At 40.3% G+C, this 17,698-nt stretch overlaps 1 protein-coding gene across 10 annotated transcripts in view; it reads right to left on the bottom strand.

The window, feature by feature from the left end:
- The window catches only part of AFF1 (ALF transcription elongation factor 1), a 204,989-nt gene that overhangs the window by 52,964 nt on the left and 134,327 nt on the right, over nt 1-17,698 (bottom strand). For 8 of the 10 annotated variants that reach the window (XM_067736543.1, XM_067736549.1, XM_067736544.1 and 5 more), the window contains one exon: nt 3,018-3,062. In XM_067736543.1, coding sequence (XP_067592644.1) covers nt 3,018-3,062 — 45 coding nt within the window. The remainder of the gene's footprint in view (nt 1-3,017; nt 3,063-17,698) is intronic. The other 2 variants (XM_067736545.1, XM_067736550.1) reach the window with 1 other exon arrangement.

Below are 17,698 nucleotides of genomic sequence, written 5' to 3'. Positions count from 1 at the left end.
TGACTTTTAGTCACCAATGATTCCCAGGAAATATCTATTGTACTCTCAATGCCTAACGCTGCCCCGGCTATTAAATTAGGCAGTTGGAAAGTGCATAAACTCTTTCAGGTCTTAAGTGGTTTGCTGATAGTGTGAAAGAATTTATACACTTCCCTAAATGCTCAGCTTACTAGGGGAAGTTAGGCCTTATGAGAATTGGGGCCATAAGGAGAGGAGGGTGCCCAGAATTGCAGGGCCCTGAATTCACTCCCTACTTTAACAATGACTTATCACGTGAATGGGGGTAAATCACTTAGCACCTGCTTCACTCCTGGCCTTCCAGGTGCCACAGCTGCTATCTCCGCCCCACTCTCCACCCTGCTCATTTTGCTCTAGACACTCTGTCTAGTTATCGCTGTTTTTCTAATACACCAACCTGTTCCCACCTCGAGGCTTCTGCACTCTTTCCTCTGCCTTTTCCTCCAATCACTTGCCTGCTATATGACTCATAGTGCTTATCAACAACTGACATTTTATTATATATTTATCTTCCCCACTACGGTCTCCACAAGAGGAAGGACTCTTATTCACACGGCACCCCAGTGCCTAGAAAAGTATATGCATCTTCACGGGTATTTGCTGAATAAATGAACATTCCAGTGACACTGGTACAACGAGTGGTACAATGCTACCACTCGTTGTACCAGTGTCACTGGAATGTTGCACTGAGATAATGTCTACAAGCACTGCATTAACTGCCCCAAAAGGCTGTCCAGGCTGTAGAAAACCTGAGCCGTTTCCATACACCCACTGAGGGCACCATCCCCATCTGGACCCTGTGCATGAACAATTTCCTGGTTGCTGGTAGTGTTGCCTGCTACCTTCTTACCCTGCCAGTCTGCACAAGTCACAGGCCACCAATGCCCCTTCAGTAAAACACTGAGACTCTTAACATTTCCACCAGAGAACCAAACACTATCGTCTATGATTGATTTTCTCCTTTAGGGAACTATTTACTGCTTCTATTGCCCATCAGAAAGATCTGTGTTAGGATTCCTGGCAATCTTCATAAATTACTGGTAGGAGATAAGAACAGGAACCACGAGGCAGAGGGAAGTATCTGGATCTACATCAGAGAGTGAGAGCTGGATTTGACCCTAGAGTCATCTACTATCTACCAGCCCAGGGCCTTCATTTTACCCGTGAGGAAACTGAAGTCCAAGGAGTACATGTGACTTAACTGAGGCCCCAAAAGAGAAGAGAAGGGGACAGATTCTAAGTCTCCACAAAGCAGAGACCCATGCCCCTCTTCAGTCCAGGACATCCTGCGATTTACTCTCTCCCTTTAAGACTTCCAAGTGAAAACACTCACCTGTGGCTCGCATTAACCATCGACTTTCAAGCATTTCCAGGTAAGCAAGAACTCATTAAAGTGATGTTGGCTGAGAGGGGAGGGAGGATGGACGAGTTTATTAAATTAAAAATGCTTGCCTGATGTTCTAATACTATCACCTTACATAAAGGACTCAACAAGTCATATATTAACACATCAAAACGTTAACAGAAGCATTTGACACATGCAGGAGACAACTAATCTACATTGTTGCATTTACTTTTGAAATAACCATGGAACAAATCACACACAATTTCAGAGAAAATGCTAAGGCTATTATTTCATAACTAAGTCGTTTGTTTCTTTTATGACTCATCTTACCAAAGAATTTCAGAAATACCAGAAGGAGAGGATAAAACAAAAGCTTGATCAAGATATCTTATTATTAATCTTACTTGCTGGTTGGCAAAAATTTCTCATTTTCAGCAATACAAAGTATGTTTCCTTAGAGGTATTTCTTTCTTAGAAAACTCTAACTACAAAAGTAGGATACCGAAGATTGTAAGACAAAAATAATGGAACTGTTTTCCAAACATCTGGCTAGATACCACCTTTGTCAAAAATTGCACAAATGAGAAGGTAACCAATATACTTAATTACTGGTTTCAGCACCACCTCACTTAATACTTTGCAATGAAAACTTAAAGGAAAAAATTGGGTAAGCATATTTTGAGGAAAAAGTATGCAGTGGGGATAAAAAATAATAGGTACATGTGTCATATCTCTCCTACTTCCAAAAAAAAACAGAAAACAAAAATCAGAAACCTTATAGCAAAAGGTAAAGTAAGAGTATCATTAAAAGTGACATGGAAGAAAATTAAGAGCCACAGAGGAGGAATGAGAAATAAACAAAACTCTCAGTCATTACAATTACTGTATTTGAGCATTAAATTTAGCTCTGGATTTCCTGGAAGTTAAAGCCAAAATGGGACACATAACAGTTTACATAATTCTTCTCTGATAAAAAGAAAGCAAGCCGGTTCATCAGGAGAATTTATTTATTTTCCTGGAACTGAATTCTAAAAGGAATCTGTCATCCTCGTGCAAGGAAAACTGAACAAATGGATAATGGATTCAATGATGTATTTGTAGAAGCAGCACAAATGTTCCTGGCATGGTCTCAATCAACAAGAGCAAAAAATAACCCTTTCAAGGTAGGTGTAAAGATGTCCATTTACTTTTTACTATTTTTCTTTTTATCTCTTTAAAAATTCATGGTCTCACTGACGATAAGGCCAAACATATAAAGTGTCACCTATAAAACACCAAGAGGTGAAAACCAAGCACTACTTAACCCCTGGTGCCCCCTGCTGCAGCAACACAGGGCATCTACTCTCTGGGAGGTGAGCAATTCTCCAGGGTCTCTACAGACAGCCAGAAAAGCTTAAGGGAGATGTCGTAAGACCCTGGTCCAAATGCCTCGCAGTTTGTAGACTTCATTTCAATTAAAATCTGTCAGATAGTTCAATAATGTCCTAAGACTCCCTTTGTTATTATTCTGGTTTATTTTGCTTTGGGAGGTATGAGGGGAGAAGCTGTTTAAAGGAGTTCAGAATGGCAACTGTTCATTGAAGTCAAAGAAAATGAATATATGTCTGCCTACTTAAGTATTTCTTTAAGCGAGAAATAATAACAATAAGCTCACCTTCAGAATCTCTTCAACACAATGGACTTCACTGGAGTAGGTCTGCTGAACAGGAAAAGCAAGAAAAAGATTAGCACACAAACAAAAAACAACTAGAATGCTGGTATTAATTAATACAGCAACACTCTTGTAAGTAGAATCACCTCAGGGCCCACCTCTTACGAGCTAAATAGGAGAAACTTCACCTTCTGGATGAAATAAAACCAGAGAGATTAACCTGACCTAATCGTGCAGGAAAGGTTTCTGCTGGAGACAATGACAGACGAATTATGACCCTTAGGTCAAAAGCTTCTGGTAGAAAATATGTATATTAAAGACAATTAGTACATCAGTAAATCTAGGGGAATAACAGATATAACAAAAGTGAAGGTGGTGTTAGTTTGCTGCTTTATAGCAACATCTGTCCAGTGAGCCAAGTTACGTGAACATGAAGGTGGCAATCACTCTGAACATCTTACTGAGCCCACAGGAAGGAGGCCAGCAACCTATCAAGGATAGATTTTATGGTAATATTATGGTAATATTCTAAAATATTAGAAATTTTACCTGCCAAAAATTCATTTTAAATTCTAGCCCTACTTGAAGTCAGCATTTCCATCTTATGCGCGCGCGCGCGCACACACACACACACACACACACACACACACAATAGTTCTCCAGAGACAGACCCTAGGGAGAGAGGAGATTACCTAGGGTCTTAAAGGAAAGATCACCTTGCTTATCCCCAGCTAAACAAATGACAGCTGCTGTTGTTAGTATCACAACCATAGTTTCCAGGAAATGTCATTTTACAGTCTTTACATTTTTAAGTACAAAGAAAATGGAAAAGTAAAATCTTTTTTAAAAAAAAATCACTTTTCCTTAACTAGAGATATGGAACAAATCCCCTGACTTCACAATTTTTAATGGAATATCAGCTTTCGCTGTGTGTCAATTCATGAGCCAAGTGCCCTGGGCAACTCCTGTACAACACACCCCTCCCATTACTGCCCCTGCTGTGAAGAAAGCACTGTTCTTCCCAGTCAGTTGGTCCAATACTTGCCTCACAGCCAGAGTGTAGATGGAAAAGGGTTCTTTTCAGGGCTCTCATCTCTAATTTGAGTGTAATTTAATACAGCATTGGTTGTTAATTCCTGATCTAGGGTTTATTAATCCACCATTTCCCTCATTCCAGTTTCTTTAAGGAAAAGGGAAAAGAGCATACAGCATTCACACTCTCCTGGAATTGAATCTAATGGACACGACAAAATTCAGATGCAATTTGACCTGCCTAGGTCTGGTTTTAAAACATGTAAATTTCATGGAGATGATTTTATTGAAATGTTTGCAGTTTGCTATTTTTGAGTTAGGGTCTGGAAGTTAGGAGGTATAACCAAAGAATCAAGGGTATCCCCTTTCTCTGCTGGCCCTACTGGACCTGCCTTTATGCATTATGCATGTCAACAACAGGACCTGCTTACCCAATTTTTGTTTTTCAAGACTATTAAAGAATGCCTAAAAACTGGACCAAATATTATAGCACAAATGTCAGAAACAATGAATGCTGTTTTGACCTGCGGGTAAAATGTAATTATATCCTACGGTTTTAATCTTTCACACGCGTCATTAGGAACAACAACAATTAGGAGTTGAAAGTTAATCAACAGAACAGAGCATATGACTCCTGACTCTGGTTAAATAGTCCCCTCATCCTATCTGCTGCTGGAATGAGAATGAGAATCCAGTTAAAATATCTGGCAGTCATGGGGGGACGGGGTTAGGGGAGGGATGGAGTGGGATGCTGGGATTGGAAGATGTAATAAGCTTTGATATACAGAATGGATAAACAACAAGGTCCTACTGTATAGCACAGAGACCTATATTCAATATCCTATGATAAACCATAAGGGAAAAGAATATTTAAAAAAAGAATGTATATGTATGTACAACTGAATCACTTTGCTGTACAGCAGAATTAACACAACATTGTAAATCAGCTATGCTTCAATTTAAAAAATTTTTGAGGGACTTCCCTGGTGGCGCAGTGGTTAAGAATCCGCCTGCCACTGCAGGGGACATAGGTTCGATCCCTGGTCCAGGAGGATCCCACATGCTGCGGAGCAACTGAGCCTGCAAGCCACAACTACTGAGGCTGCGTGCCACAACTACTGAGGCCTGCGCGCCTAGAGCCTGCGCTCCTCAACGGGAGAGGCCACCGCAATGAGAAGCCCGAGCACCGCAACGAAGAGTAGCCCCCGCTCGCTGCAACTAGAGAAAGCCCGTGCGCAGCAACTAGAGAAAGCCCACGCACAGCAACAAAGACCCAATGCAGCCAAAAACAAAAAAACAATACGGCAATCAACGAAACAGTGAGGCACAGTTGAAATGAGGGCAAAAAAGATTTGCCCACTACTTCCAAAAGAATGGAGTCAGGAAGCTACAACTTCAGGACATTCAAAGACTTTTTGATCTTCATTACTACTCAAGCCATCAACCCTTAGCCAAGACGTTTTATGTCACTAAAAGATTCATTTTTTTCCCTAAAATTTTATTACATGAGATGAACCAGGACTGAAGAAATTTTTTCCAAAGATTATTGTTTATTGGTATCAGGGTAAGATAAATATTGCTCAACAGTCACCATTTAACCCGTTTAAATTTCTAACTAAAGTCTAAGGCTCAAGCATTAATTGGTTAATGTACTGTGAATTTTCTTATCAGGTCCATTATGAAAGTGGGAGTATTTCAAAGGGGTGTCAGAATTCCATTCCAAATACATGAGGATATATCATATGTAAAGATCTCCATGCAGCACTGTTTATAATGGCAAATAACTGGAAATGATCATAAAACAACGTAAATGCGTGTACTTGCATGGAAAGATGCTCAAGGTATTTTCAACTTTTTCTTTGGAAAGAACTTCACACTTACAGAAAAATAATAAAAACAGTAAAAGAAATTCCTACAAACCCTTCACTCAGATTCCCCAAATGCTGGCATTCTACCACAGTTTGCTTTCTATTTTTCTCTCCCTGCCCTCCACCCACACATCTACACTGAGCCATTCAAGAGTAAGTTAGAGAGTTAGAGTTAATGCCCTTTTACCTCTAAATACTTCTGTGTGTACCAAGGTATGCCTTACAGCTTTATTTAAAAGGGGGGGGCCCTTCCCTGGTGGCGCAGTGGTTGAGAGTCTGCCTGCCGATGCAGGGGACGAGGGTTCGTGCCCCGGTCCGGGAAGATTCCACGTGCCACGGAGCGGCTGGGCCCGTGAGCCATGGCCGCTGAGCCTGCGCGTCCAGAGCCTGTGCTCCGCAACGGGAGAGGTCACAACCGTGAGAGGCTCGCGTACCAAAAAAAAAAAAAAAAAAAAGGGTGGGGGGGGGGGCGTTTACCAGATCGTCTGTATAGTATGAGCCTATTTTATGTTCCATCCACCCAAGATTCATATCCCCACTCTTCCCTGACCCAAATTAGAGACTCAAACTAGAGTACAGTAGGTATCTCAGCTGTTTGCAGAGGAAGATCCATAAGGACCGGCTGCCTCGTTTTAAAAAGTACAACTTGGCACCTCCAAGTCTGCCACTGGAAGGAGACTTTCCAAAAAGGGAGGGGCAGTTCAACAAACCATTATGGCTTAATCCCCTTCCTTAAAACCCACTTTCCTCACAGGGTCCCCAGCTGAGTAATGCCACCCCTACTCAGAGAAGCCAGGCTCTCCCTTCAACACTGTGGCCAAGGAGTATATAATCAGCCTCTCTGAAGCTCAGCCAAGTTAAGGCTGAAGATCTTTAGGTAAGACTTCTTCAAAGAACAAGGGATGATTAAAAAGCAGCAACAAAAACAATCTGTGCTAACTGCATGAATGCAGAAGCTCTAGTTTGCAGGTCCCTCCCTGTCTAGTGCACCTTCAGGGTCAGAGGCACTGACTTTAGACACTCACAACCACAAATCACACTGTTGTCTCCCATCTTCAACATCTAGGTTCCTAGAGGAGGGCAGCTCGGCTACCTCACACATACGGTATCCTGTATATACACGGAACTCCCAGCGCAGCCCTCACTTCCCCATGGGGTATGGCCTTAACACAGGAACCATAATCCTATTCAATAATAATAAAAAAAATAGTAGCTACTTATTGAATACATATTGTACTTGATACTGCATTAAATTCTCACACATTTCCTCCGTTTGATACCATCTATTGTAAAATGCACCATCATTAACTTGGAAGGGGAAAAGCTATGGCACTAAATGTACGCATCAACTGTAGATATGTCCCTTATTACAGACACTGAAAAATGAAATAAAAATTTGAGGGAATCCTGCGTAATGCTCCATTTCATTCTCACATCAATCTTTGTGGTATAACCCCCAGTTTTTAAAATGAAGACTGAATTCTAAAGAAATTAAGTTACATGTCCAAGGTCACACAACGCTCTCAAGTGACTGAGCCTGACTTCCGAATGTTGCTACACAACTTTTCCAAAAACCTCAACTTCAGGCAAGAGACAGACAGATTAGTATTTAAGGAGGAGATATGATCCCAGTTGTCGTATGCATGACCAAAACCATTTTCAAAGAGTACTGTTTTCCCTGTGTTTGTGCAAAGAAGTTGGTATTCAGACTTAACTGCCTCTTATTACTGCGGGTACTTCAGACCAGAAAGGCAGCGATGCTGGCCTCGGTCTGATTTCTCACTCCTCTTGGAATGATATTGTGTGATCCTAAGGAAATGCACTGATACCAAAATAAAATATGTCAGTAAATGTCTTCTAAGCACGACACAGTTTGTTTTAATAAGCTAAAAAGAGCCGGACGGAAGAAATATACCTCACCGTTAAGACCAGGAGGCTCTGGCAATACTGTGTTTTAAGCCTCTCAAGTTTCAACAGAGCAGCACTTTTTTTAACAATGCTGTTCTCAAAAAGGCTTAGTTATCACTAACCAGAACTGCAGGGAGCACAAAGGCAGACTGCTGACGAGGGAAGTCAAAAGATCTTGGATTCTAGTTCTGGCTCTGCCGAGGACTGGTTCTTGCAATGCTGGCTAAGATTCAACTTCCCTGGGACTATCTCCTCATGGCAATAAAGGGATAATATTACCAATCCTAACCGCTTCGCAGGGTTGGTATGAAGGTCAAGTGTGAACCTTTAAAAACTAACAGGAGGGACTTCCCTTGTGGCGCAGTTGTTAAGAATCTGCCTGCCAATTCAGGGGACATGGGTTTGAGCCCTGGTCCGGGAACATTCCCACTGCCAAGGAGCAACTAAGCCCATGCGCCACAACTACTGAGCCCACATGTCACAACTACTGAAGCCCGCGCGCCTAAAGCCCGTGCTCAACGAGAAGTCACTGCAGTGAGAGGCCCACGCACCACAATGAAGACTAGCCCCCGCTCGCCACAACTAGAGAAAGCAAGCGCGCAGCAGTGAAGACTCAACGCAGCCATCAATCAATCAATCAATAAATAAACATAAAAACTATCAGGAGGGGCTCCCCTGGTGGCGCAGTGGTTGAGAGTCCGCCTGCCGATGCAGGCGACACGGGTTCGTGCCCCGGTCCGGGAAGATCCCACATGCCGCGGAGCGGCTGGGCCCGTGAGCCGTGGCCGCTGGGCCTGCGCGTCCGGAGCCTGTGCTCCGCAACAGGAGAGGCCACAACAGTGAGAGGCCCGCGTACCGCAAAAAAAAAAACTATCAGGAGGCACTGATATGTGAAATAAATACATGGGGCCAACATTATCAAGGCAGTCTTCACTGGTGTGACAGCTTTTAAAGAAACCCCAATAGGTTCTCTCTCATTTTATGTTTTAAAAGATTAAACAAATTCTCGTGCTATTTTTCTTCTAACATATGTCAACTTTTGGACTATGGTTCAGTCTATAGTATCTACTTGCTGCTCACCTATCCCAAACTAACTAGATAAGGCACACTCTTCTTGCCCCTGCCTGGAGCCCATTTCCCTCTCCCACCTGTGTTGGGAAAACTCCTACTCAGACTCTGAGTGGCAGATTAAAGACCATCTTCTGGAAAATATTCCTTGACTCTCTCACTCCCAAAACTGTGCATGTGCTCCCATGGCTGTCAAACTGCCTCATGTCCCACCATCTCTGCTTCTCCTAGATTACCAGTTCCATGACTGCAGGGGCCAGCTCTGCCTTGCTAAATCACCAATCACATGCTGCCTGCCACACAGAGGCAACCAATCAACATTTGCTGGTACACTTTTTCAGCCTCCAAACTCAGAATATGAAAACAAATTCCCAATTTTTAAAGCATTAGAGACTTTCTAAATACAGTAGCTTCTTTGAAATATAAGCCAACATCTTAATTAACAAACTACACAGAAATAAACACACGAGGACAAAAAGGAAATTGTTTTGCATTGTTTTCTCCTTCAAAACATTAAGACTACTCTTAGAAACTATTTTTCACATATCAGATTGGCAAAACAAAAAAAGAAAGACGGACAATTCTGTGTCTATGAGATAGATGTGGGGAAATAGGCACTCAAATACCGTGGTTGGTGGGAGGGTAAAACAGCACAATCGCTGAAGATAGCAATTTGGCAGGAGCCACCAGATTCTATTTTCTCATGCTCTGACCCAGCAATTTTACCTCTAGCACCAGCTCCTACATGTACAAAAAGATATACGCACAAAGTTATTCACTTCAGCCTAGTCTCCAAATAGTAAGGTACTGGAAAAACTCTAAACTCCCATCTAGAGGTAATTGGCTAAGAAAACTGTGTTACATGCCCCTTAGGCAGAAATACTACACAGCCATGACAAAGAATGAGGGCGCTCTTCGTGCAATGATTTGGGTAATCTCCAAGCTATACTGTTAAGGGGGAGGGAAAAAACCAGGTGCAATACATGCCAGGATTTGAAATGAAAAGGTGACATCAGAAGAGAATATATATGTTGAGTTACTTATTATGCATAAAATACCATTGGGAATAACACAAGAAATCTGTAACATTAATTACTCCTAGAAACGAAAACTAAGTGGCTGGAGGGCCAGAGTAATGGAAGATTTTCACTGTATATCTTTTTAAATTCTGCATTATTAAGTATATTATGTAATTATAAAGGAAAATACAAAAATTAGATTGAGATTTTAAAAATTAAGGATAAAAATTTTTACTCAAAGGTCTCTGCCACATTTGTGTTTACTCTCTATTAGCATTCTTCTATGTAACTTTCCTTCTCCCAAACACACGTCTATATGAATCTGTCCACAGCTTCCTCCTCGGAGCTCTGGGCTTGCCTCATGTAACACTCAGCACACTGAATTGTTCCTAGATTTACAGTCAGCCTTCCTGTGAGGTGCTCCTGGGAAAACCTAGGACTTGGTGTCTGGCCCTATTTGCTGGCTAGTTCACTCTTGCTTCCCAAACTAGAATGCTACAAAGCCCTTGGAAGAGATGTATTTGGGGTGGGGGTAGGGGTGGGCTCTCTCTCTTTTTTAATCAGTCATGCTTAAATACTGGGCAAATATCTTTGAAATAGACAAAGCCTCATAGGATTGTTGTGAGGAAGAAATAAGACAATGTACGTTAAAGCTAATGCCTCACAAATAAACTTAAGCACTTATCATGAAGATGCAATAATCAGCACTTCCCAGAGACAGATTAGAGGAGGAAACCAAAAGGCCTGCCTGAGCAAGGTTCTGGCATAAAATCAATTTTATTCTGTGAATACAAAGTAAATTACCTAAATAGCTAGGCCTATTCCAAGAACTCGCTCATACTGCTTGGGTATGCCTACCCGGGCTGAAAAAGGCACAAGGTTCTAACAGTATTACTTCTTCAGAAGTGTCATGCCCTTTGGGCAACTATCTAAACATCTACTTCCACACCCAGTATTTTAGGTAAGAATTTTTTAAATCCCTGGGCAGATTTATGGACACACTTATAGTACAAAAAGAAAAAAAAAAAAGGAAAGCTATAGATTGTTAATATGGAAGGAAGGATAATGGGTCAGAAAACAGAGACTAAGATACTCTTAACAGTTTTCCTAAAGATGAATAGTATTATAATGCAAACCAATTTTAACCGTCAAACTCTCCCTTCAAAAAATTAAACACCTAAACACCCTGAATCTCTACTCAAATATCTTCAAATAATGGCAGGGTTTGGGGTAGTATTATTTTTTTTAAAGGTGATAAGCTTCAATATGTAGCAAGGAATTACGTGTTCCCTGGAAGCCTCTTTTTTAATGCCAAACTGGTCTGCCAGGCATGGAGGCTACCACAATTACTGTTATGCTAACTGCAGAAATCTCTATAGTTCTCCAAGTAAATGTTTCAAGGAGAAGAGGAAAGAGATTGATGAAGGACAAGATTATTTTAAATGATGAGAAATCTACAGGTCACCTACAGCTATCATCCAACAAAAATTTACTGTGGAAAGACCAAGCAATTCTACTCATGTTGGAGGAACTAGAAAAGGGGCAGCAGTCTGGAAACATGGGTGTCACAAACACTGGCTGGGGCTTCCCTGGTGGCGCAGTGGTTAAGAATCCGCCTGCCAATGCAGGGGACACGGGTTCAAGCCCTGGTCTGGGAAGATCCCACATGCTGCGGAGCAGCTAAGCCCATACGCCACAACTACTGAGCCTGTGCTCTAGAGCCTGTGTGCCACAGCTACTGAAGCCCATGTGCCTAGAGCCTGTGCTCCGCAACGAGAAGCCATCGCGATGAGAAGACCGTGCACTGCAACGAAGAGTAGCCCCTGCTCACCACAACTAGAGAAAGCCCATGCACAGCAACAAAAGACCCAACACAGCCTAAATAAATAATAAAATAAATAAATTTATTAAAAAAAAAAAACACTGGCTGTCCTTTCCTGCAAGTCTTCCTTCACCTTGACTCTGCACCCATCTTCAACTCCAAATGGTAACCCATGGTGCTCTAATCTGTCTCCCCCGGAACGGTTTCCTGTAGGCAGGGATTGGCTTTATTCATCCCAGTATCTCCCAGGGCCTTAACATAATTCTGGACAAACACAGACATGCAAGTAATATTTGTCAAATGAATGAACCTGATCTTGCCATCTCATGGCATCTCTGACAGAATTCACAAACATGAGCTAGCCAAAAAGTAATTATGGAATATTTATAGTGAATTCTCCATTTTTTCCTGTATATTGGAAGCAATGTGTGTTTGCTCAAATATGCAAAACTCTAGGCAACTTCACAGAACAAGGCTGTTTTGTTTTTGAAGATACAGAAATCCTCAACTGAAAAAAAAAAAAAAATGAAATTCTATCACCACCATCAACTCAATGAGATGTTTTTCACCCAAGGAGTAGTTGCCTAAGTACAATTTGAGGATGTGAGTTTCTCAGAGAACGGTTTCTGATGTGACAGTAACGTCAGATCATGATTGTTGGGGGAAGGGTACATTGGGCATGCTTGGGTGGGGTAAAGGAAGGGTGTATCTCCTTGAGACTGAAGATCAAGAAATATTCCAGGATAAATGCAGAAGGAGAATGCTGGAAGCTTGGAAGATGTGCTAGCACCCCAATTCACTTATTAAATGAGAGTTAACACACACAAATGCTTATAAAGTTCACCTTTAGGTAAACTCCTCTATAAGCGAACTATGTTATCTCCCTGCCTTTCACCAGCTAGAGCAAAAACAGGCTAAAAAATGAAAAGAAAAAAAAGACCCTAAGTATCATTACTGAAACTTAAACCCTTACAGGAAGAAGTATTTTGAACTATATGTACTTTAAAGATTAATGTGGGTAACTAGAGAGTTTATTGTTGCTTTCCAGTTACTCTGATTTTACCAGTGAAGCAATTTGCTTTAGTGTCATAAAGAATTTATTTTTCTAAAGTATATAAAATGTACAAAAGCTCATAATTTGTATTAACTGAACTACCTAAAATATTCTGGAAATTCTGTTTTGATCTCTATTAAAAGAGGGCATCTTTTAGTCACGAAACCTAGGATCTAGTTCTTAAGATCTGGTTTAAATAAATAAAAATAGAACCATGAGTAGCTGTTCCCCACATATATAACACTTACTTTATATAAATATACAAAGGAATATTAGGGGAGTAATAAAAGTGCTGGTTTCATTTATTGTATTACTATACTTCCTGAGACCACATGAGTATATATAAATTTTAATATATTTGTAAGGCTTCTACAGAGTCACATGAAATAGTTTTTATTTTAAAAAATACTATTTAGGGACTTCCCTGGTGGCACAATGGTTAAGAATCCACCTGCCAATGAAGGGGACACGGGTTCGAGTCCTGGTCCAGGAAGATTCCACATGCTGTGGAGCAACTAAGCCCATGCGCCACAACTACTGAGCCTGTGCTCTAGAGCCGCGAGCCACAACTACTGAAGTCCACGCGCCTGGAGCCCGTGCTCCGCAACAAGCCACCCCAGTGAGAAGACCGTGCACTTTAATGAAGAGTAGCCCCTGCTCGCCGCAACTTAGAGAAAGCCCGTGCGCAGCAACGAAGACCCAACACAAACAAAAAATAAATAAATAAATTTACGGGGTTGGGGGGGAGAAAACTGAAACACTAAAAAAAAAAAAAACTATTTATGTTGCTGCATTATATGCAGAAATGTTTTCAGTAAATATTCTTTATGACAATATGTCAAATAGCTTCTTGGTGTAAAAGTGACAAGGGTGGGGTGTACCTGAGATAGGTTTAAACAGACTTAAAAACAAAGTACCTGGATGAAAAACAAATGCAGATAACTTACCACTGTTTGAGAGTAAATATATCTAATCTCAGTTATTCACCAACTTTCTAACGTTTGACTGTGAACTATTACCATTCACAGTGTAATAAAGAATCAGAAATCCCCAGTGTTTTAAGACTTGAAAACACTGTGCCTTTGACAGAAGATCACATGAGACCCCACGAAGCCCATTGTGGGCATAGCAACCATGAATGATTTAGTAAGACTGGCTAAAAAGCACTGCTTTAAAAAAAGAAAAAGACATCACAAAGAACAAGTGTAGACAGTGGTTCCATTCCAGTGATAATAAACTGACAAGTTCTTTCAAATGGTCCAAACTACATGACCTAACTCCCCTTCCATAACCAATTCTACTCACTAAAACAACTTTTACGGTTTTTTTTTTTAAGAGGAATTAAATTTTGATTTTTGAGTGGGTACATTGATTTGCAAAGCACAAGCAGTCTTTCAATTAAAATATACCACTGCAGGGAGGGTGTTAAACTGAAGTGTTTTGTGACCATGCTTACTCCATTCCCATCCTACTCTGTTGTCTCCCCACCTCACACACACAGATGCACACAAACACACACAACACGCACACACAAGTACTCTCTCACAGATCATATTAAGGGATGATTCTGAGTCTAAAACAACACTACTAAATTACTTTGTCAACCATGACAGAATTTATAGATGCATAAACCTGTATTACTGCTCCTTTTTGAGTGTGTCTATCAAATTTAAGTGGCAAACAATGTTCGGGAACCATGTCTAATTCTGTGTTTCATAGGGTGCCTGGACATTTTTTTTTTTTTAATAGCTAGGCATAAGTGAAGACTACAGAGGCACGGGGGGGGGGGGAACTTTCCATCGGTTTCTGGATGAGGTTGAAAGAAACTGAAGTCATATGAATAAGATAAGCCATTTAATCCACGCTTTGTCTGAAAGGACATAAAGATTTTTATCCTGGACTTATTCCAGTGGTAATCTCAACAGTTCCTCTGGGCTAGGTGTTGGTTGTCTGTCTCCTGGCATCATGATTTTTAAAAACAAAAAACAGAACCCAGAGGAAAAAAAAGGAAAGAAAATTACTGAAGCAGTAGGCAAGAGGCAATATATACTCTGAGGAAACAATCTGAGCTTCAAACTGCCCTGGGGATTACTGATACTATAATAAACACAGAGGAGAGAAGGCAAATAAAGATGGCCTTGCCCTTTATATCTTAATTCTGAATAAGTAAATTCCTTTTTTTTTTTTTTTGGTCTTTAATATTGGGTAACAAACAGATTACTTGCCAGGATCTAGAAAAAGGGCCAAAGATCGTTCGAGAAAGTATAATTATTTAATATAACATCATGGTGGTTATAAATCACTTATTTAATTATATCAATGAGCACCTAAATTTAAGAGACTATTTTACTTTTCTATAATTTATTAAAAACCAGATTCTTTACAAAGAAAAGGAAACCTTACTAATGTCACCGAACCTCAAGTAGATTTAATAATCTTTTCTTTTTCCTGCATTATCTTTGTATGTAAGTTTGGTCAAAGTATAAACAAACTGCATGAGACTTCTAGGAAAGCTCATCTCATAAAGTGATTTACTGAACCAGCAAAATGAAAGAAAATATGTTTAATAACAAAGTTTTAAATAAACAGTCACTCAACAAGTGCCAGTATTTTTAAAAAATAAATACAAGGGACAGGCCAGATAAATATACATAAAAGAACTATTCTTGAATTTATTTTAAATAAGTATTTAATCTGTGCCAAGGAGAAAATTCCCTTTGCTTGTAAAATAAATGTGCTCTAATACCTGCTGAATTTAAAAGCATTAAGCATTTCGTAGTACATCTACCACAATTCTATCACATCTTACACAGACCACAATTCTAAAAGTTACAGTAGGAAACAATATGTTTATACTCATTTTGAAAACATGTAGCAGTCAGTGACTCTCCGCCCATCTTTCTCCATCTCAATATACTTCTCTCGAAGTCTTTCTGACTCTCTCTCATTCCCTCACACACACACATGCAATGAAGTTTTAAAAGTACTCTTTTGACTTTAATCCGGAGTCCTTAAACCAAGACTCCAACGTTTTGAGTGTTTTAAGGCACGGTATAACTCAACCACGTTTGTCCTAACTCCCAATATTCTTGCATTTACTGTCGTTCCTATGTTCTCCTTTTCCTTCTACACTTTCTAGAATGCAGAATCTAGGTGCCAGAGAAGAGAGAATACAAAAAATAGGCCATGATTCTGATAGAAACAACAAAAGCAACTCCTCTTGAAAATTGCCTTTAAGGGACAGGAGGGTCAATCCAGCAGAGGTAAATTATATCTCAGTTGTACATCAATCCAACTGTGGCCCTCCTGACTATTCCACACACCTGGCCCATGCCCCGCCAGGGAAAAGGCTCCTGGAACCTACTTTACTTTTTCTCTGACATTATCATAATCACATTGCCAGTTTGGGGAAAGGGGAGGGGCACGGGCCAATTACAAAAATCCTTTGAACAAGTTCTTTAATTGGTATACAGCCAGCCAAATCCTCTTAATAAGTAGTATTATTAATATCGTCACGATAATGCTGTCTACCAAGTAGCATTAAATGAACCTGAAAAGTATTAGATTGGCCTCTGAGCAGGTAAGTCTTAATCTGAATCTGTTTTTCTCTCTTTTAGGCAAACTTTTAAGAAGCATCTGAATGTCAGAAAATCATCTCCTTAGTAAGATTCTCTCAAAAGCGTTTTGTAGGACAAATAGAAGTTTCTTCTAACTAGAGCACGGTCTTTAAAACCAAAAACAAAAACCTGTGAGGAACATAAATCACTGGAAAACTCTCTTGCTTCCTAAGTCTGAGTGTAACAGATCTCCAACTCATTTTATGACATAGTTCCTACTTTGAAAAGCCAAAAGGCATAACCTAAATTTAAATCAATCAATGAAGAGTTTACGCTATAACAACCTGAGGGTTCTCCCTGCTTTCTCGTTACTTCTGCCCAATTTCTGATCTCTCTTGCTGATGGAAGATACACTACTGCTTAACCTTAAACAAATTCTATTTTTTGAGGGGGGAAAAAAAATGGAAACACTGTCATGTTCTCTAATTAGCCTTTCATCACATAAATTTACACCCCAGATAGATACGGACTATGTGACCACAAACTATGCTGAATAAATTAATGAGACCCACAAAGCTACAAGAACATTAAACATTAAAATTTATCTACTACACCTGCTTGCACTTAAGTAAGAACACTTCTAAATATTCCTAGACTGGTAGAAATCAATATGACATGTGCTAAAACTTGGGTAGGCGCTCCACAATCTTTTATATTTGACCTAAATTCTATTTGTCTGCCAAAAAACAAAAACAAAGCAATAAAAGCCAAAAGGGATGGCGGGAGGCGGGGGGGTGGAGAGAGGGAGAGAGAGAGAGAGAAGGGGAGGGGGGAATGCACACCTGTATACAAACATATTTAAGTTTTTATGCTGCCAATATCTTCGATCTGTACCTTTACTTTGGGAAGACAAAAGAAACCATCAATGTTTGCCAGTGATCCAGAAGTTCAAGAAGAGAGTTTGAAAGAGGGACAAAATATCTGACTGGTAAGGAATTGCTTATTTTAAAATGTTTTTAATTTCTTTAAAATGCACTGCCAAAAATGTGCTGTGATTTGCGATAGATAGAAAACTATATTATACTTTCTCTGCTCTTACTCCATTATTTCATTAGAAAGAGACAGAGAGGGAGAGAAAGGAAAATCCATAATCCAAACCAACAACCAGTGCAAATCTCAAGAGATATTCCAAGTCTCTAGGGGCAGCCAAAAGGAAAAAAAAAAGCCACACCACACCACCTGTCTGTTACCTGTCAAGTGTACACGAAGGGAGGGGACGTGGGAGGGCTGAATGCCTGTGGCTAGAAAGCTTATTTACCTTGTTTGTAAGGGCACGCACACAGCAGCACTCAACTA

The sequence above is a fragment of the Pseudorca crassidens genome, chromosome 4 (genome assembly GCF_039906515.1).
Source record: "Pseudorca crassidens isolate mPseCra1 chromosome 4, mPseCra1.hap1, whole genome shotgun sequence".
In the NCBI taxonomy this organism is placed as follows: domain Eukaryota; kingdom Metazoa; phylum Chordata; class Mammalia; order Artiodactyla; family Delphinidae; genus Pseudorca; species Pseudorca crassidens.
This window is presented reverse-complemented; position numbering and strand designations above follow the sequence as displayed.